This window comes from Pholcus phalangioides, unplaced genomic scaffold (genome assembly GCF_987345545.1).
Source record: "Pholcus phalangioides strain wild (caught in Gottingen) unplaced genomic scaffold, Ppha-v1.0 ptg000008l_1, whole genome shotgun sequence".
In the NCBI taxonomy this organism is placed as follows: Eukaryota; Metazoa; Arthropoda; class Arachnida; order Araneae; family Pholcidae; genus Pholcus; species Pholcus phalangioides.
This window is the reverse complement of record NW_028301601.1, coordinates 2790774-2810147: the sequence shown is the minus strand read 5'-3', so window position 1 is coordinate 2810147 and position 19374 is coordinate 2790774. Positions and strand designations below refer to the sequence as shown.

The following is a 19374-nucleotide window of genomic DNA, read 5'->3' as shown; positions in this document are numbered from 1 at the left end:
TGTACCAATTCGTTAGAGGTTCCGCAGAGGAATATGGACGAGGTACATGTGTGGTTTAGTAGTAGTAGTGACTGGAAGTGCTTTAAAAAGTAATCTTATGAGCTCTTAGTGGTATTACAAACTGGGAAAGAAATTGGAATATGGATGGCATCATTTACCACCATTAAAATTTGTTTGTAAAAAAATGAAGCGACAATCGCATTAACCAATAATAGTTTTTAGCTTAGAAATAGTAATAGCCCCTCTCTATCTCTATACCAGGGATGGACAGGCGCCATGTTGCCATGGCCCGACTGGCGCCGTCATGGCCCCCCGGCCAGGATCTTATGCGGCGCCCCCAACCAGACTTTCACGGGGCCCCCTTTATGATGAATTTACAGCGTGAAAAAACAAAAAATGGGGAAAATCGTCCCGGTCCCAAGGGCTGGAGCCTTGTCAGCCCACCCCTTGTAGGGGCCATGGGCGCCGTGGCAAGATGCTCGTTTTCCACTATGAAGGTTACCATCAAGGTCCATTGGTTCGAATCCGAGCATAGACGTTCGAAGCAAGTTTTTATACCTGGCGACCATCGAGGAGTGGAACCTTCATTTCCCACCCAAATCCTCTGGTTGGAAATTGCCGTATGGCGATATATGACCGGAGTTGGTGTGTGGTAAAGTAGTAGTGATGGAAAGTGTGCGCTCAAATGGCGTGGTGGTAAGGTGCTATAACGGTCCCAGGCTCAAACCCGAGGGAGGATAAAGATGAGATATTTTTTTTCCCTGACGAGCTTGAGGCGACTACCGATAGACAGCGCCTTCATTTCCAAATTTGTAATTGCTGCCAGGGGTTCGTGTGGTATTGACATGGCTCCCACAAGAGAGGGCCCGTCCGAGACAATTATCATCATTTTTTGCTTTTTCACGCTATAAATTAACTACAGAAGGGCCCGTGAAAAGTGATCGGGGAGCCCACAAAAATATCCCAGCCTAGAAGGCCCTGCTCCAGGATGTGGTGGGGGGGGGGCATGGGAATTGACTATTATGATACAAACCCACGAGCTTATCAATGTATCACTGAGTTGGAGTGCTCCTCGGCAGATGGCTGAGTGAGAGCAAGACTGGAGGTTCAATCAGCCCCACTGCGGCCGACGTGAAAAACGTCATTTTTGTATATATTATCATTTCTATTATGCAAAGAGTGCCCGTGTGAACTACCACAACTGTCGTCCATCCTACACAATTTGCTCTTTTACAGAAACAATAAACGGCCCTCCGGGTTTCCTCTTTAAGATGGCATCGCACAGATACGAACGCTGGTCAGCTGTGAGAGATCCGGTAGTGGCTTCGGGGACGTGCTGTGCGCCGTCCTCTGCTTTTATGGTTGAGATGGCAGTTCTGCTCTCGCCGGGGTCGCTGATGCGTGTGCCGGTGGCATGTATTGTGCGGGTCATGGTGTCTGTTGGGTTTCTGGGATTAATGGGTAAGTTTATTACCTTTCCAGCGCACCTCCTATACTTTAGAAGTTCCTTACGAATATTAACCGCTTCGCTCACAAGCGATTGTCGGGAACTTAGGATGATGTCTGCTTGACGAATCGGCGATAAATACGATAGAAGTTTTGATAACCTTGTTCTGACGCAGTGTTTCCCAAAGTGGGCAATATCGACCCCTATTGGACGATGGAATGGTCTAGCGGGGTGATAGAAGCTATAGATTTAACGTAGGATCCTATGGGTTCACTTGATTTGGGGGCAATGAGAGGAAAAAAATTGCTGATGGGGGGGGGGCATGGAATGCACTGTTTGGAAAACTGTTCTATATAACGCAATGGCATTTCAGAAAAAGGAAGGAGGAAAAAGTAGAAAAGTAAGAAAAAAACCAGATGAAAAAAAGGAAAACAGTATTGTTGTCTCTCTTATCTGTAATACGTTCCCCCCCCCCCCTTATGTCCATGCATATAGTACAACCTATTTAACCTAGAAGTTTTTTCCTTTTCATCACGGAGATGAAAGGAACTACTTTTTTATAGGGTTGCAACAAAGTTTGTGGTAATGAGGAGAGAGGATAGAAAACAGAGAGACTTGTTTGAATTTATTCCACTGGTGTTTGGACGCAATATTACGTCCTTGATCGTAAAGTGGTTAAAATATTAAATGACAGAAATAATTTCAGCATCGATGAGACAATTCCAAAATTAATGAAAAAGAGATAATTTCCGCATAATGAAAAATAATTCCAGAATTAATGAAATGTAATTCCAGAATTAAGGAAAGATATAATTCCACAATTCCAAAATCAATGAAAGCGATAATTCCAGCATTAATGAAAGATAATTTCTCAATTAATGAAAGATAATTTCTCAATTAATGAAAGATAATTTCTCAATTTATGAAAGATAATTTCTCAATTTATGAAAGATAATTTCTCAATTTATGAAAGATAATTTCAGTATTGATGAAATTTATAATTCCGCAATTAATGAAAGTGTTAATTCCATTATTAATGAAAGTGTTAATTCCATTATTAATGAAAGTGTTAATTCCATTATTAATGAAAGTGTTAATTCCATTATTAATGAAAGTGTTAATTCCATTATTAATGAAAATGATAATTAAAAAATTAATGAAAGAGATAATTACAGCATTGATAAAAATGATTGTTATTATTATTGAAAATACACGATTATTATTGAAAATTAACTCAATAATAATCGTGTTCACCAGTATGAATCCACAACGATCCCTTGGATGGATTTTCTTCGTTTTGCCAATTATATGTGATGAATAAAATTGAGTTGAATTGATAATTCAGAAATTAATGAAAGTGGTAATTCAGAAATTAATGAAAGTTGTAATTCAGAAATTAATGAAAGTGGTAATTCAGAAATTAATGAAAGTGGTAATTCCAAAATTAATGAAAGTGATATTTCCAAAATTAATGAAAGCGATAATTCTAAAATTAATGAAAGCGATAATTCTAAAATTAATGAAAGAGAGATAATTCCAGAATTAATGAAAGAGAATTTCAGCATTGATGAAAGAGAATTTCAGCATTGATGAAACTGATAAATTCCGAAATTAATGACAGCGATAATTCCAGCATTAACGAAAAATAATTCCAGAATTAAGGAAATTCCCTTAATTCTGGAATTATCTAGAATTATCTTTCGTAAGTGCTGGAATTATCTTTCGTTAATGCTGGAATCATCTTCGTTAATGCTGGAATCATCTTTCCTTAATGATGAAATTATTGCTTTCATTAATTTTGGAATTATCTCTTTTTCCCTAATTCTGTAATTTCCTTAATTCTTATCTTTCGAAAGATAATTTCAGCATTAATAAAAAATAATTCCAGCATTAATGAAAGATAATTCCAGAATTGAAAGAAATTTTTCAGCATTAACGAAAGAAATTATTCCAGCATTAATGAAATGAATAATATGAAATTAAAAAAATGAACTGTATATATATATATATATATACACAAGAAAAAAAGATATATACATAAGAAAAAAAATGTGTGTGTATATATATATATATACACACACACACACACACACACACATATTTTTTTTCTTCAATGGTAGGGTGACCATACGTCCCGTATTTCCCGGGACAGTCCCGGTATTTTCTGTTTTTTTGGCCGTCCCGACTTTTTGGCAAAAGTGTCCCGGTTTTTCCCGTATTTTACACGAAGCTTACTTGAATTTTTATTCTTTATTGAAATCAAAGATTGACATTATTTTTCAACTCATAAATTATTTTACGATAATTACAACTATATATGAGAATATTAATCTCCCACATTTGATTGAACGTTTGTCTTTCGTGGAAGACATTGTAATCCACTGCAATTTGCATCATTTCCCGCCATTGGGATTTTTCCGTAATTTCAACAATATTTGGCAACTTTGTTTGGTTTTGGCGTTGTTTTTGGCAATAATTGGCGATGTCCCGTATTTTCCCGTATTTGGAAACGCAATGTCCCGTATTTTTCTCGAGGAAATATGGTCAGCATATTCAATGGAGAAATTGCCTGTCATTAACTGTGTTATTCAACGAGTCACGTGGTGTCTTTGCATTCCGATGTTGATATCGTCGCAGCGGTTCGATGCTCCCTCCAGTCCAGTAATATAAGCTCGATGCTGTAGTAGGTCGGACCTTTATTACCTGTTAATTTGTAATATTCGTGGTGATAGTCAGCAATTTCATGCACTTTTAACAATAATTAGTGGATTTTTTTGGAGACAATCGATGTTCCGATAAAAAAAATATGGTCATCGTTTGTGCAGTGCAATACCTGCGCGCGAAGTCCTGTATAAAAATAGAGACGAAGGAGAACCTGCGCGTGAGTCAGATGCGATGCGCTGTGTTATCAGAGGATTGGGATTTTGAAAGCTGCTTCGAAATATTCTTGTGTTTCGTTTCTCCTTCCAACAATTATTTTAAACAATTAGAAACATGTTGGCGTTAATTAATCGCTTTCTGGATTGGATAAAGAGCCTCTTTTGGAAGGAGGAAATGGAGCTCACTTTGGTGGGATTGCAATATTCGGGCAAGACAACGTTCGTAAATGTTATTTCAGTAAGAATGTTTTCTTACATTTTTCCCTCTCAAGAGAAATTCAGCTGATACAGTGTTGTAGCTTTTAATTAAATATTTGTTCTGAAGTTTTGTTCAGTGCTTTGCAATAAAATATGTGTGAATATTCACTGAGTGGGTGCGATAGGTATCATCTGTGTGTGTGTTGGATTTGTATCGCATCTGTTACATTGTACTGAAGAGCGAAACCAGTAAATATTGATGATTTTTGGAAGATTAATAATTGCGTTTTTATATTAAATCTAAGAACCGTTTGTCTATTGAACACGCGTCTGTTATCCAATTTATTGATCGCATCAGTTTTTCAAAATTTTGCTAATTGTGTCAGATTTTTTAGTTACGGAATTGTGACGTATATTCATTAGATGTTCCTAGGCTAGGTTTAATGACTGGATATTTTTAAAAAAAACCTTTCAAACTGGTCAAGATTTTGCTTTCTTGTGTTCAATCAGTGTCTTAACCCTCAATCGGCGTGTTGGGATCAAAATGACCCCCCATGAATTGCTCAACATGCCACTCCCTTGAGAAAAAAGTCCATCCGGTTATCAGCAGGTCGTTTATGTGTTCCAAATTTATGAGGTTCTATTTTTCTTTCCATTATTTCATTCGTCAAAATTTCCGTGGGGTCATTTCGACCCCATCTCACTATTTGCGTAAGACAGTTTTCTGTGTGACGGCCGGAGTGTTCAGATCGAAATGTCTCGGAAGAGCGCAAGATTTCTGGATAACGGTTTCAAATTAATGGTGAAGCATTTGATATCTGAGATGAATATGACTGTATAGTACTGTTAGAAAATTGTACGTAAGATCTGTGTATGGTCAATGTGTCATGGTGGTTTTTTGTAAATACTGTATTTTGGCTTAGAATAAGATTAAATTTGGTGCTTGTGAAAATATAGCAAATCAAATCTATTCATTTCCAACATACAGAGATTTAATGTTAATTTCGTAAAAACATAATATCTATAGGCTACAATTCATGTACAGGTGATTAAAAATTTACATGAAATTGGTGAATAAAATAAAAAGTAATCATGAACAAAAACATTTTAAAAAGACATGTATACAACATAAAACATAAACAAGATAAAATTATCAATGTCAAATAGAGAAGAGAAGTAATGATAAAAAATTTTTAACACAAAAACATGCACATGATAAAAATCAAGAACGAAAAAAACATACATGCACGGCACAACAAAAAAGACAAAATTCTTAATGTATGATGAGAAATGTAAAATAAACAAAACATTAAATATGTATGTGTATATATATAAAATATATGGAAAGAAATTAAACTTGCACATAAACAACACAAACAAGAACAATTTTTTCTTAAATTGATAAATATACATAATCAAATTATTTATATATAATAAAAATTATTAAAAAAATAATAAATATAATTTAATTTGTAAATTTTATTTTCCGAGTATATTTTAATCGTATCTGTTCATTTTTTAATCATGAAAATTGCATTTAAAAAAATTCCAAAAATCATGTATTTCTCCATTTTTTTCAAATGTGTGTCTTAATAAAAGAAAACTTTTGAGGAAATACAGAAATTTGAAAAATTATTTAGTGAACTAATTGATGGATGGAGGCTTTTAAAAACCCATTGCTTTTATGAAAATTTCTTTTGCTGATTTTTAGAATGTATTAATACTTGCTGGGATCAAAATGACACCAGTTACGCACAGAACTTTCGCAATGTCGGTTAAGATAATCACGAACTTTAAATTGCGAAGAAAAGGGAAAAATTGGATAACCAAATTAAACCCTGAAGTCTTCAGGTTAGTAAAAGACAAAAGTGTGACATATGCAGGCTGGCACCGATGCATTGTTAGGCAGTTTTTGAAACTCTTCAACCCCTTGAAAATTTCAAAAGTCATATCCCTCTATTTTTTTCAATCGCGTCTTAATAAGACCATTTTTGGGAAAATAATTAAAGAAATTTCAAAAATTACTTAGTGAATTAATTGATTGATGAAAAGTCATGTAAAAAACCCATTGCTTTTATGAAAAAAAATTTCATTTATTTTTTAAATGCATCGATACTTGCTGGGGGTCAAAATGGCATCCCAACGCCAGTTACGCACAGGATTTTCACAACTCCTGTTAAGGGTTAAGCTGAAAATTAATACAATAGAGGCTCTGGATAATCTGGCATTTTCAAGTGGCTTTCTTCGAGCATGATAGACGAAAACATGTCTAAATAATATAAACTTTGGTACACAAACTTTTTCAACTTATTCTCAGTAATCTGGCACACCTTTCTCTGATTTGACACGAGTCTGATAAACAAGAGCCTACTGTAATTATATAAATGTTTCTCCTGTGTTTTTTCATAGACTGTCATGACATGGCTATGTAAGATTTAGGGATGTGAGAATATTCTCCTGGATGTAAAAATTGGGGAATAATCAAGAATATCCATTTTTACTTTTGAGTAATGAATTTTTTTTTACTAATTGTGTTTATATTATGAAATATGAATCAGTTTTCATTGCCTGAAATATTTAAAACAAAGCAATTTTTGGCATAATCACACCCAATAACTTTTAGTTTGAGAATATTCTCTTGGTCATGATGAGAGGTTTTAAAAGTTTGGTTATGAAGATTTTAGAAACCTTGAGATTAAAATCTTAAATTTTTTTTGTTTTAAAATTGAATAAATTTTCAGAAATAATATCAAAACAAAATTAAACCGAAGTTGATTGATAAAGGGAGCTATTATATAATCACCTTCATTCTAAGAAGATACAGAACTGTAGTTTTCTTTAATGTACATACATTTAAATTCTGTATCACTCATATTTTTTTAAAAGTTGTGCAATTCAGCTCTGTTGGTTTAATTTTCATGCTTTTGAACTTTAATATTGTGGGCTACAAACTTAAGTATATGGGAAGAGAGGCTATGATGCCTATGAATATTCTCTCAAAGAACTACTATTGTAAATTTCCAGAGAATATTCTTATCAAAAATAATAAAAGTTATGCTCAAATTATTTATAGAAATTATTTACTATAATACCTGTTATTACATATATTCTTGAGAATACTCTCTGGAAGGACTATTATTAATAACTTAAGAATAATTCTTATTTTCAATAATATTCCCCGGTAATTTATAAAAGTAGTCCTTCCAGTGATATTCTCAAGGATTATATCTTAAAGGATTATATTACATATAATCCTTTTAAGAATATTCTCTTTGATGAGAAGAATATTTCCTCGAGAATATATTTTCCTAAAGATTGTTCTTGAGAATTTTACATCTAGTGAGATTCAAGAATAAAAATATAATTTTGGTATGGAATCGATACATGGAACCAGTCCCATCAAGTTAAATTTTTTTTTGGGGGGGGGGGTGCAAAGAACGTACACTTAATATATGTATATTTTATCTTGGAGCTTGTGGAGGAATAGAAATGAACCATGTTTGTCCATTTCGATTATATTTTTTAAATTTTTGTAAAAGCCGGGGGGGGGGGGGTGGCAGGAAACCAATACCATGGGCCTGAGTGAAACCCATCTAAGGCGAACACTGTATGAGACAGAAACCTGTCTTAAACGAAGCCACTGGTGGTTGAGTGGTCATGGTGACGGACTTGCATCACGTGAACCCAGGTTCGAGCCCCATCGAGCAACAGGCCTACAAACAGTATAAATATTCAGTCACTTCACTTCTGAAATATAGATGACCGCACTGAAAAATCAGACAACACTAGATACACTCAGACTGTTAGGTATACGCACACTTACACTTCCAGCACATCTCACTTGGTAGTAAATTGCCTATGGGGAAAGACCTGAGTTGTGCTTGGTTTGAAAGAAAGAAAATGTCTCAAACGGAATGATAGTGTGTTCAATGCTTAGTGCTTTTATTTCCACCTTTATAAAACGGAATATTATTTTATTATTTTAGACCATTAACGTTCCATGTCGTACAGGTTTCACTGTATAAATCACAAAAATGTCAACTGGCAGCGGTATGATGAAAATTGTTTGTTCGGGTTCGGAGATATTCCATTTACTTTGAACAAACAATTTTAATCAAATGATGGCTGCGAAACCTTATCAACTATTGACACATTTATGCCGATCATGGCCCTTCACATACTGTAGCTGAGCCTCTAGGCTGGAATCTTTGGCAAGCCCTAATTATATTTTCCACATGTTCCATTATAGTGCATTTACAGTGAGAGAAAGAAAAATAAAAGATAAGCTGAACAGCTATAGTGTAATCTCAAGATTCCCTTGGCAACTTTTTTTCTTTTGGCGAGATCCTTACTGGAAGGATAACATTTTTTTCTCTGGTCCTCTATTGATGCTGGTTTGCCTTTTCCTCACTTTTGTTTTAGAACTTTCCTTCCATCTGTGTGCAGGTGCCACTAGTTCCGTGGGGGTTTTCCTTTGTGTATGTTTTTTCCCATTGGATACTTCCTTTGGAAAAAAGTTTGCTGTAATTATAATAGGTTACTGCATGTGAATTTAGTCTTTTAGTATAAGCACGCATACTTTCTGAGTTTTTTTCCTGTTATTTGTTGTATCGTAGGCCTACATACTTTCCACAGGATTAACATGTGAATTCTCTCAGGTTCTGCACATATTTCTATTTTGATTAATTTTTTGCATACGGGCTGTTACATATTTCAATAGTTTTATTCAATCTATTGTATTATGTAAAAGAATGTCTGGTTTTATAAAAAAAAAATTATAAATTATTTATTTACAGTGAAGCCTCCCAACAATGGCTACTGACGGAAACGAGCAAATGTGGCCATTGTTGGGAAGTTACCTGTGTTAAGAGGCAGGGCTGCCCTTATGATACATGGGGCCTGGTGCAAAAATAATTTGATTTTGTATATTTAGTGAAGGTCAGGGAATCACCATACAAAGATTATCTCAGAATGACAGAAAAAATATCAAAGAATCAATGAAGATTCAGAATTGATGAAAGAAAAATCAGAATCAATGAAAATTCAGAATTGATGAAAGAAAAATCAGAATCGGAGAAAATTCCAGAATATTAACAATGCATAATTAATGGGAGAAAAAATTCCTGAATTTACAAAAATCCAAACTTAATGACAGAAAAATTACAGAATTGAGAGATGAAAATTCAGAATTAATGAGAAAAATTCAGAATTAATGAGAAAAATTCAGAATTAATGAGAAAAATTCAGAATTAATGAGAAAAATTCAGAATTAATGAGAAAAATTCAGAATTAATGAGAAAAATTCAGAATTAATGAGAAAAATTCCAGAATTGAAGAAAATACAGAATTAGAGAGAAAATCCTAAAATTGAAAATATATATTTGATACACACACACACACATACATATTTTTTTCCACTTGAGTTACCATAACTGCTGGGCCTCACAAAGCGGGGCTCTTGCACCTGTCGCATGCTCCTAAGGTCGGCTCTGTTAAGAGGTTCAATATTTCTGAAACGCAATTAAAGTTTTCGGTTGCTTGTTAAATTATAATCCATGCTGTCATCAGTAAAAAAAATTTGTTACACAAGGCATTTATCTTGTATTGAAGATGCGTGAATGTTTAATGAACTGCATCAGTGAATTTCTATTGCTAATTTCATCCAAAAATTTCATGAGGAAAAATGCATACACCGGAGCTGTAATCCTTGTATCTTGGAACATGCATTCTTCAGATCAGATTCATCCTCCGATGCAATCCGCTATTTCTTGCTGCTATCTAGGGCAGTATTTTCAGTTAGTGCTCTCCTGACACTTTGTCCTATGCTGTAGCCACTTGCCAAATGCTGATCCTAATTTCTGATTTGTTCTTTTTGAAATGCGTCTAACGCACCCATAGGTGTACGCAGAATTTTATTGGGGGTTCAGATTTTTTCCCTTCTGAGGGGTTTGTGTGTTATGTTTTTTCCTGCAAAATAAACACTATAATCCCGGCTCAAGGGATGGGGGTATTAGAACCCCAAACCCCCTTTTGTGTGTACGGCAATGAACGCACCCGTTAGTATCTACTTAAGGAACCCCGGGGTCTGTGAACCACATTTTGGAAACCACTGACGTAGGAATGAATCCATATTTATTTTTATGATCGAAAGGCTGAAGGGAGGAAAAACATCTTCAAAGGAAATCTGGATTGTTATTTTTCTTATGTGATAAAATGCATCTAATTTTTTTTCTATTTTTAATTTCTAAAAGTGGCCATTGTTCGGAAGTTAATGTAAACCCAATAGTATGGGATCTTTCCCAAGAAAATGTGGCGGTTGTTCAGAAGTGACCATTATGGGAGGTAACTGTAATTATTATACGTAAATAATATTCCTGAGAGAATCTTCACAAATTCCGCATTTTGCAAAATGCAGAAGAAAATCCTAGAATCCGAAAGAAGTAGTAGTCACTTTCGCAAAAATGCATATAGGAGATATGAAATGAATAGACATCCATTAATCGTTAGCATTTTGCTAAATTTTTTCTCCCATTTTCAATTTTTTGCTAAATGAATTTTTGTAATCTAATTTAAACCCCGAACCAAACGGATTCTGGTGAGCATCTAATTTGTTTGTTTTGTAACCCACGATCCTGTGCAGGAAACACAAGAACTCTGAAATTGTTTGGGGAAAATTTGTAGCACCCGCGTAGTGTGCACTTGAGAGAAAAGGGTCAATATATATAATATACATTCTTCGTGCTTTTCGAATCTCTGGTGTTATATTACTACTGTAATGATGATGGTTAGCCATATTAGACAGCAGGGCTCAACTCACTTAATCAGATGGTAGCAAATTTTTTTGAAAAAAAAATCTAAAAGTAGGCCTGATTCTTTCTTTCGATGACTTTTCTTTTAAAAATTACTTTTTAATGTTCTTATTCAGTTTATTTTTGCATGTTTTGCGAAAGAAAGGGCATCATTGTAGTGTATGATTGGTTCTATCCATAACAAGGTTTCATGATACATACAGAAATGTAACCAGTCCTGAACTCGTGTGAGTTTTTTATTTTGTTTCTTAACTTTCCCACCTCGTGGCAGCAACAAACTCTGCCTTCAGATGTATTTTCAGTATTTAAATCTGGGTACATTCTATTTTTGATTAGGATTTTCTTATTATATCAAATAATCAGGAAGTCTTTCGAGAGTGCCGCGTGTGCATGAAATGCACTGGTTTCTGACCAGTTTTTGGTGTTATCTGGCAGTTTTTGGACGTGCAGAATTTTTTCTAAAAATACAGTGTCATCTTTTTATCATTTTAGGAAATTTTACGAATATTTTAGTCAAATGTGTTAAATATAATAAGCTTAGGCCTATACATAGATCTAATTTGTAATTTGGGTTCTTACTATTATTAATGTTCTTGTTCAAAATGTTGCCATAAAAGAAAATTTGTTTTATATAGTCTGGCCAGTTTTGTGAGGACATGATACCAACAGTGGGATTCAACATGAGAAAGGTGACTCGAGGCAATGTTACCATCAAGCTTTGGGACATCGGTGGCCAACCTAGATTCAGATCGATGTGGGAACGCTATTGCAGGGGAGTAAATGCTATAGTGTGAGTATATTATTTGCTTTCTAAGTTCTTTAAATTAAAAGTAAACAATGAAATTTTGATGTATCATTTTTTGTTTTTAAATAACAATGCCAATGACAGAACTAGATTAATGCTATAAAGCATAAATATATTGATATTTTTCATTTTAGGTACATGGTTGATGCTGCAGACTTGGAGAAAGTTGAAGCTTCAAGAAACGAACTTCATAATTTGCTAGACAAACCTCAATTGGCCGGTATTCCAGTTTTAGTTTTAGGGAACAAGAAAGATTTACCAGGTTCCTTGGATGAGAGTGGGATTATTGAACAGATGTAAGTTTAACTTGTTATTATATAAGCACTTATATTCAAGCACTTCAAGAATAGACATTTTTTTTTTCAAAGCAAAATGATTTGAATGTTTCTGTTAGCACTGCAAATGGCATCATGATAAACGCAGCTGTTGCCATTGTTCATGAAGATTTTCAAGTAACTAACAGAGTAATTGGGGACTAGCAAAGATATTACATCTTTCTTATGGCAATGCATTCATTATTGTGCAGCTCTATCCACTGTTACTTGGTGATTGAACAATGGCAATGAGTTCATAATATTGCTAACTGCATTAGCAATAGGTTTGGAAATGAAACATGTTTTTCCTTTAATTACAGAAGTATTGATGATTGCTATAAAACATATGTACTTGCTGCAACATTTGATATGCTTCAGTAGCAGATTTCTGCAAACAAACGCAAAACCTACAAATTTTCCATTGGCAAGGGGGAAAAATCTTGTATTTGCGTTTTATTCAATCCAAATGAATTGCTGGATTTGCTTACATTGTTTTTCTCAGAAGCAGACACTATCTGAACTATTAGCAAAAATTTACTTTACTGCCTGCCTTATGACCTCTGCATTTTTAAAACTGAATAAATTCTTAATCTTTTCTGATTATTTTTCATTATTAAGATTTGTAAGGAATATGGTATTGTAACTAGGATTTTTGTCAGAAGGTGCAAAATTAATTTTGCTACGTTTCCCCCCCCCCTCTCCCCAGCATTAGGTAACCAGCAGAATGGTTTGTTAAAGGTGGGGGAAATAAAAAAATCCAGATTTCTTGGTTGCAACATCAGGGTGCAGTAATGTTTATGTTTTAATGTTTGTGAAAATAAGCATGTCAGAGAATATGTCAAGTTTTTAAAATCCAACTTTGATATTGAAGATTACCTCTTCACAAATAACTATATACATCTGGAAAGACTCTTTTTACAATTGCGTCTGAAGTCTAATATTTATATTTTAAAGGGAAGTATATGAAAATACGACCTGTATGTGTGTGTGAAGAAAACTGCTTGTATTATGCTCTGGAAACCTAGAGATATGGATTTACAAAATCATTGATTGTCCAACATAAATTTCTTACCATCAGAAATATCTCAATGTGCATTTCAATTCTAATTTGCATTTGTATCACTTTTACATCTGAAAAAGAATGTTAAATTTTCTTTATTTAGGAATCTCAAAGCAATCTTAGATAGGGAAATTTGTTGCTATTCTATCTCCTGCAAAGAGAAAGACAACATAGGCAAGTATATTACTTGAATGCGTATTGTTCATTTTATTTGTATGTAGCCTATTATTTTTATTTCATTTTGATTCTTCAGAAGTTTTTAAATCTATCATTTTGGTTTGTTTTTGGTGAGAGGATAGTGACTGCAATATATTATTTTTTATTTAATATGTTTTTTGTATTTCACTTAATTCCATGTAAAGTCTGTATTTGTTGAAAGAATTTTTTCCACATCATCACATTCTCTAATGACTTTTCATTGGTTAATCACCATTGCTTTATATGGATGCTATATTTTAACTCTTGAGAGTTTCAAAAATATACATATATAAAACTTGTTTTTTTTTTTTGTTTTTTTTGATGAATTTGTTTATTAATATTAAAAACCCAGTGTAATATATATATTCTCATCTTTTCAAAAGAACAACAGAACAACTTTTTTTAATTGTATTGAATCATTCAACCAAAATTAGATTCTTGAGAAACGTTATAAAATGCTCACTTTGGCTAATTGAGAGGCATTCTTGATGGTCAACTAATTACAAAATAAAAATAATATTAATATGGATGAAAATAGAGTGATATAAATCATTGAATCTTATGTAAAAGCTAGTAGAAATTTGACCACGTTATGATTTTTTTTCATCAATACTTGCTGGAATACTGAAGCAGAATAATAGTACCCTGGTAGGTATAATAATGAAAGATTGAAAAGAAATTTCTCGTGAAATTCATCAGGGACCCCTTTCTATGAAACATGTTTGACTCATTTGCATATAAAGACATTATATTTTGAATTTCCTGGGTAAGAGAAAGGAAAATATTCGTTTACTACTTTCAGTGCATTGAAATATATATTCTCAAAGTGAGAAAAAAATTTCTGAAAACATCCAGTCTTACAACAAAATCATGTATAGTGTTGATCAGATGACTCAAAGGCATTCTGTGCGCTTATCATTCATTTGCCGGTATGCATTTTTCCCCACAACATTCAACGCAGCCTCAAGAAATGCTTGGTCCATTTTTAGAAAAGAAATTGAAACTGGGAAAATTGATTTCCTTCTTGTTGAAATTAACTAAAAAGCTTAGAGACCTATATTTGTTCAGAAATTAGAATTTTGCAAACAACAACAGCAAACACTACTGTACCAGGAAAAGACAGCAACAATATGCAGTAACAAAACAAGCGATAAATTTTCCATGCTTAAAAAATATATGTTGAAAATGTGTTCATAATGTAATGTTGGTAGTGAAAAGTGTAGAAAGTGTGATGTTAAAATACAATTGTATTTTAATATAAAGAAATATAATCTAATATACGTAATTGTATGTAAATATGTTTTTATCAGTTGATGCAACATAGGCATGGGTAGATATTATTCTCTTCTGAAAATTGACCATTAAAACAATTTTTTTTGATTGATTTGTGTTTATTTTATGTCAAAATGGCCTTAAAAAAATTAACTTAATTATTTAATTAATTAGATACCCTTATGAATACTTTTAAGTCTTAAACTAAAAAATAATCATTAAAATCATTTGAAAAAATTGGTACACGTTTGCCTCTGGAGTGAATAGGCTAAAATAAAAATTTGATTATAAAATTTATTTGGAAAACTAAATTGTTAATTTTTGGTAATTGTGTTTCAAACTACAAAATAAGAGTTCGAGGAAAGAAGTGGTGGAGGCCTATATTTTCTAATTACATTTTTTCTGTCATGAATGCTTGGAGATAATTCATTTTGTCAAAAGTCTTCCATTATTAGACTTTCGAAGAGAAGTTGATATGGCTTTGATAAGAACATCCACGATTGATAAGCACCTCCACTGAGCGGTTGGGAAATGTTAGCATCAAACGCAAACTTCACAATGCAAATAAAGCTCATGTTTTGATTGCTATACTGGATAAAAAATGTTGGTGTTACAGAAAGTGCCTCAGTCAAACAAGATACATGTGCAATATCTGCTGTTCTCCTTTGCACAGTAGCTGCAATTCAGAATTTCACGAAACGTAGTCTTTGAACCCATATGTAATTTTTGGGTTTCAGAATTTATTTATTGGTGTATATGAATATTTATATTTTTTTAAAGAGGACATAAGTTTTAGGCGAAATTAGAATTAGGGACTTTGCAATCACTGTCAAAGATTTGAATGCAAGTTGAATAATTTTCAAGTCCCATTTGAATGATGAGACCTTGAAAGTGAATGCTTCTAAATGTCAAAGAAAATTTTTATTATCATATGCTACATTTTTTTTTTGTGAGAAACATCTTTATTTATATGCCTATATGCATTTCAAATTTTTTCCACCATACTTAAACATATTTTTTACTTTTTCATTATTTTTTCATTCTGAAATTAGTAATATTATTGATAAATACAGTGAATCCTCGTTAAGTCGTCACCCTAATAAGTCGTCACTCCGGTTAAGTCGTCATTTTTCTTCAGGCCTTTCCACCTCTCATAGACAACAATGTTATTAAACCCTCGTTTACTCGTCGCTAATTTCGGTTAACTCGTCACTATGAAAAAATTTGAGAAAGTGGAACAGACTATTTATATGGCTCCTATTAAAAAAAGAGCTTGTTTACATTGCATATGCTATATATTGTCGCATTGCCATATGCTTAAAAGTCACCATAAAATTCTATAAGCCCAAACGGAACAGTTTAAGTAACGAAAATTACGCTGGGGAAGCTCATTTGTCGACTAAGGTTTTTGGAACGTTGGGGACTGTTCAAGCTAGATCTCATTTATGCCTGGGCTCCATTGGAGAAACTGGACAAACCCAGAGGCACCCAAGCTCTGTCGTAAGAAGCAACGTAAGCACTTCGCCCCCCGTGCATCTTCGGCAAAATCAAAATTTATTGATAAGTCAAAGTCACATAGTGCAAGGAAATTGAAAATTGTGTAAATCGAAGAATCAAATTAATCAAGTCAAAGTGCAACGCGCAGGCACGGATAATAAATAATTGTAGAAAGCATGGGCTCTATTAATTTAGGACTTGAAATTTAAACAAAATATCTTTGTTGAAAAAAATTAGACATTCTTTCCCAAGTTGAGGTCTTCTGTTTACTTTTTCCCTGCCCATGGCCCCTTCACCAAGTCAAAAGTGTTCGAGATTACTTTGTAGTTATATCATGAACTACTGATGAAGGACTAAAATTTTTTAAATTTGATGTCTATGTAAAATTAATGCGCAATAGAGAGTTCCATTATGCAGGGAAAAGCTACTTAAAGCTACTTATAGCTTTAGGCTAACAATTGCTCTGTTAGTCTAAATTAAAAATTACTAGTATAAATAAAAGTGTACTGTACATTTCAACACAATAATTCAAGTAATAAGAGATGAAAAGGTAAAAAATTGCTATTATTTTTTCTTTCGTGATCTATAAATTTTAATAATATTGTTATTTTGATTCATACTTTAATAAATTTCATATTACTTTAAATTTATACGATTTTCACAACATTGCACATCGAAACTGACGGCACTCCGCTTAAGTTGTCATAATTTTTTGATAACTTGGGGTGACGACTTATCGAGGTTTTACTGCATTTGGATCTAACGGAACAAAACCATATCAAATGTACATCAATAATTAAAATCATAAACACAAGTAGAGCAAAAAGGAAATTTAAGGGTGTGTTGAATTTGCGCAACAGCTGATTCTCCCTTTAAAGTTCCTTTGATATTCTTATTGATGACATTGCGCAAATGCAACGTTCAAAATTTCAATGTTGCAAATGACCTAATTTTTTTAAACTTCTCACACATATGCTACCGTTGGTATTAGTAACACCGTATGTAAAAATTGTGCAGTTTGAAAGAAAATTTGAGGATTGGTCAAAAGTGGGTTAAGTATAAAATATAATATATATTAATATATTAAACTGTTTATTCTCTCAAATTTTGAATAAAGCTTTTATTTTAAGTTTTATGTAATACAATAATAACTTTTGTTTTCTGTAATAACATGGTGTTACATTCAATATTATTCGGATCTTGTTTTTCAGATATAACTTTGCAATGGTTAATTGCACACTCTCGATCAGGAAGTCACTGACTGTGGAGATCAGTTTATTTAACTTTCACTATGCAAGTCAACTGTGCTCATATGTGAATGAGAACCTGAATAAGATGTGTCACTGAGTAACTGGTAGAGTTGCATTCACATGGTTGGCATTCTAAGTGCAAGTGTAGCAAATCTGAACTGATGTGATACAGTGTTATTTCGTTTTAATGATGTATTTTAAATATTCATTTAGCTTACATTATCCTATTAATCTTATTATGTGTTTACATTTCATTTTATTGTCTAATTATGGTAACAAGCTATCACATTTCACAAAAACAAATTAAATTTGTGTGAAAATGTGATCAACCCACATGAAGCAGTTTCTCTTTCTTATGCAACTATCTTTGAGTAACCATGTTCTTTGAATGGAATTCAGTTCCTGTAATCCCTGAGTGTTAATGTGCTGTAATATGATGTAATAAAATTAAGAAATGAATGTATTTCAGCTTTTTATTTCTAAAATATAGTTTCAATTAATTCTGGTAAATGATACGTATAGTTGACTTAAAATTTCAGACATCTTGTAGATGTTAACTTGTTTAATGTCTCTTCGTGGCATATTCCATTACTTTATTGTTCATTTGTGTTTTTCTTTTGCTGTTCAAACTTTTTTTGTCTAGTCATTACAGCTAAATTGTCTAGTTCATTTCCAGTCCCAGCTCTCTTAGCATGGTTAATTTTGCAGAATGTGTTTCTCATATCATATTTTGATTTCTTTTACAAATAAGTACAAATACAACGCCACAACAGGCAAATTGCCCAACGAGGTGGCTGACTTAAGAACATCCCGGATCCCCGAGCCATTTTTTGGAGGAGGTTGACTGATAACTTTTGCTTCCACATTGACACAAATACTTTGCTTGTCAGATGATTCCCTTGAGTTTCTCTTGTTTGCATCTGGATTGATAGATTTTCGTTTGGAAGTTTTTCTATGTTTTTCTTCAATTTTTTTTTAAACATCTGTGTCTTTATGATTTCTTCATAATATTTTTTTTGTTGACATCACTCCCAAGGAGATCATTATTAGGAGTACATTCATTGCCAAGAATCTGATCAAGAGTGACTTAATCTCTAAAAACAGGCAAATTTTCCTTTCTTTAACAAAATTATGTTATATTTGAGTAAAAATCTTCATTGCTTTGACATATTTTTACTATGTTTATTGCACATTCATCATAAGAAGGTGGTGGCGGTTGCAAGGTGTTCATCATTTCAGGTGGTGCTAACTCACATTCATGAGCAGTCATTGGATCTTGCTGATTCATTGCCTTTACAGAAGAACAGCTCTCTCCAGCAGTCATACCTGAACCTGAGGGTAACCTTAGAAAGAAGATCTCCAAATCTGTTAAAATTGATTTTCATCAGTCTTTTTTGTTACACATTTTTTCTCACTTGCGGTGTAAACTTGATCAACATTACATTCCATGAATGTTTGTATGTTTTCTTTGCTTACTTTTACCTGTGTTCTTGTTTGTTTCGGTTGAAATATCTTGTGTTTTCTTCTGACTTCTGCTGCACTTCCATTTGTTTTCTGTAGCTACTGTACAATCCGTTTTCCAACATGCTAGAAAAGGTGAAGGAGATACATAACTATAAATAATAGTTCAAAGCATATTAAGTTC

The 19374-nt window shown here is 33.2% G+C and overlaps 1 protein-coding gene across 1 annotated transcript; it reads left to right on the top strand.

Moving 5' to 3' along the window:
* Positions 1 to 4072: 4072 nt before the first annotated feature.
* Arl8 (ADP-ribosylation factor-like protein 8) lies at positions 4073 to 18192 on the top strand. Its single transcript, XM_089234011.1, has 5 exons — positions 4073 to 4564; positions 11969 to 12123; positions 12273 to 12434; positions 13616 to 13686; positions 17691 to 18192. The coding sequence occupies exons 1-5, from the start codon at positions 4442 to 4444 to the stop codon at positions 17738 to 17740; spliced, it is 561 nt and encodes a 186-aa protein (XP_089090137.1). The 5' UTR covers positions 4073 to 4441; the 3' UTR covers positions 17741 to 18192.
* The last annotated feature ends 1182 nt before the right edge of the window (positions 18193 to 19374 follow it).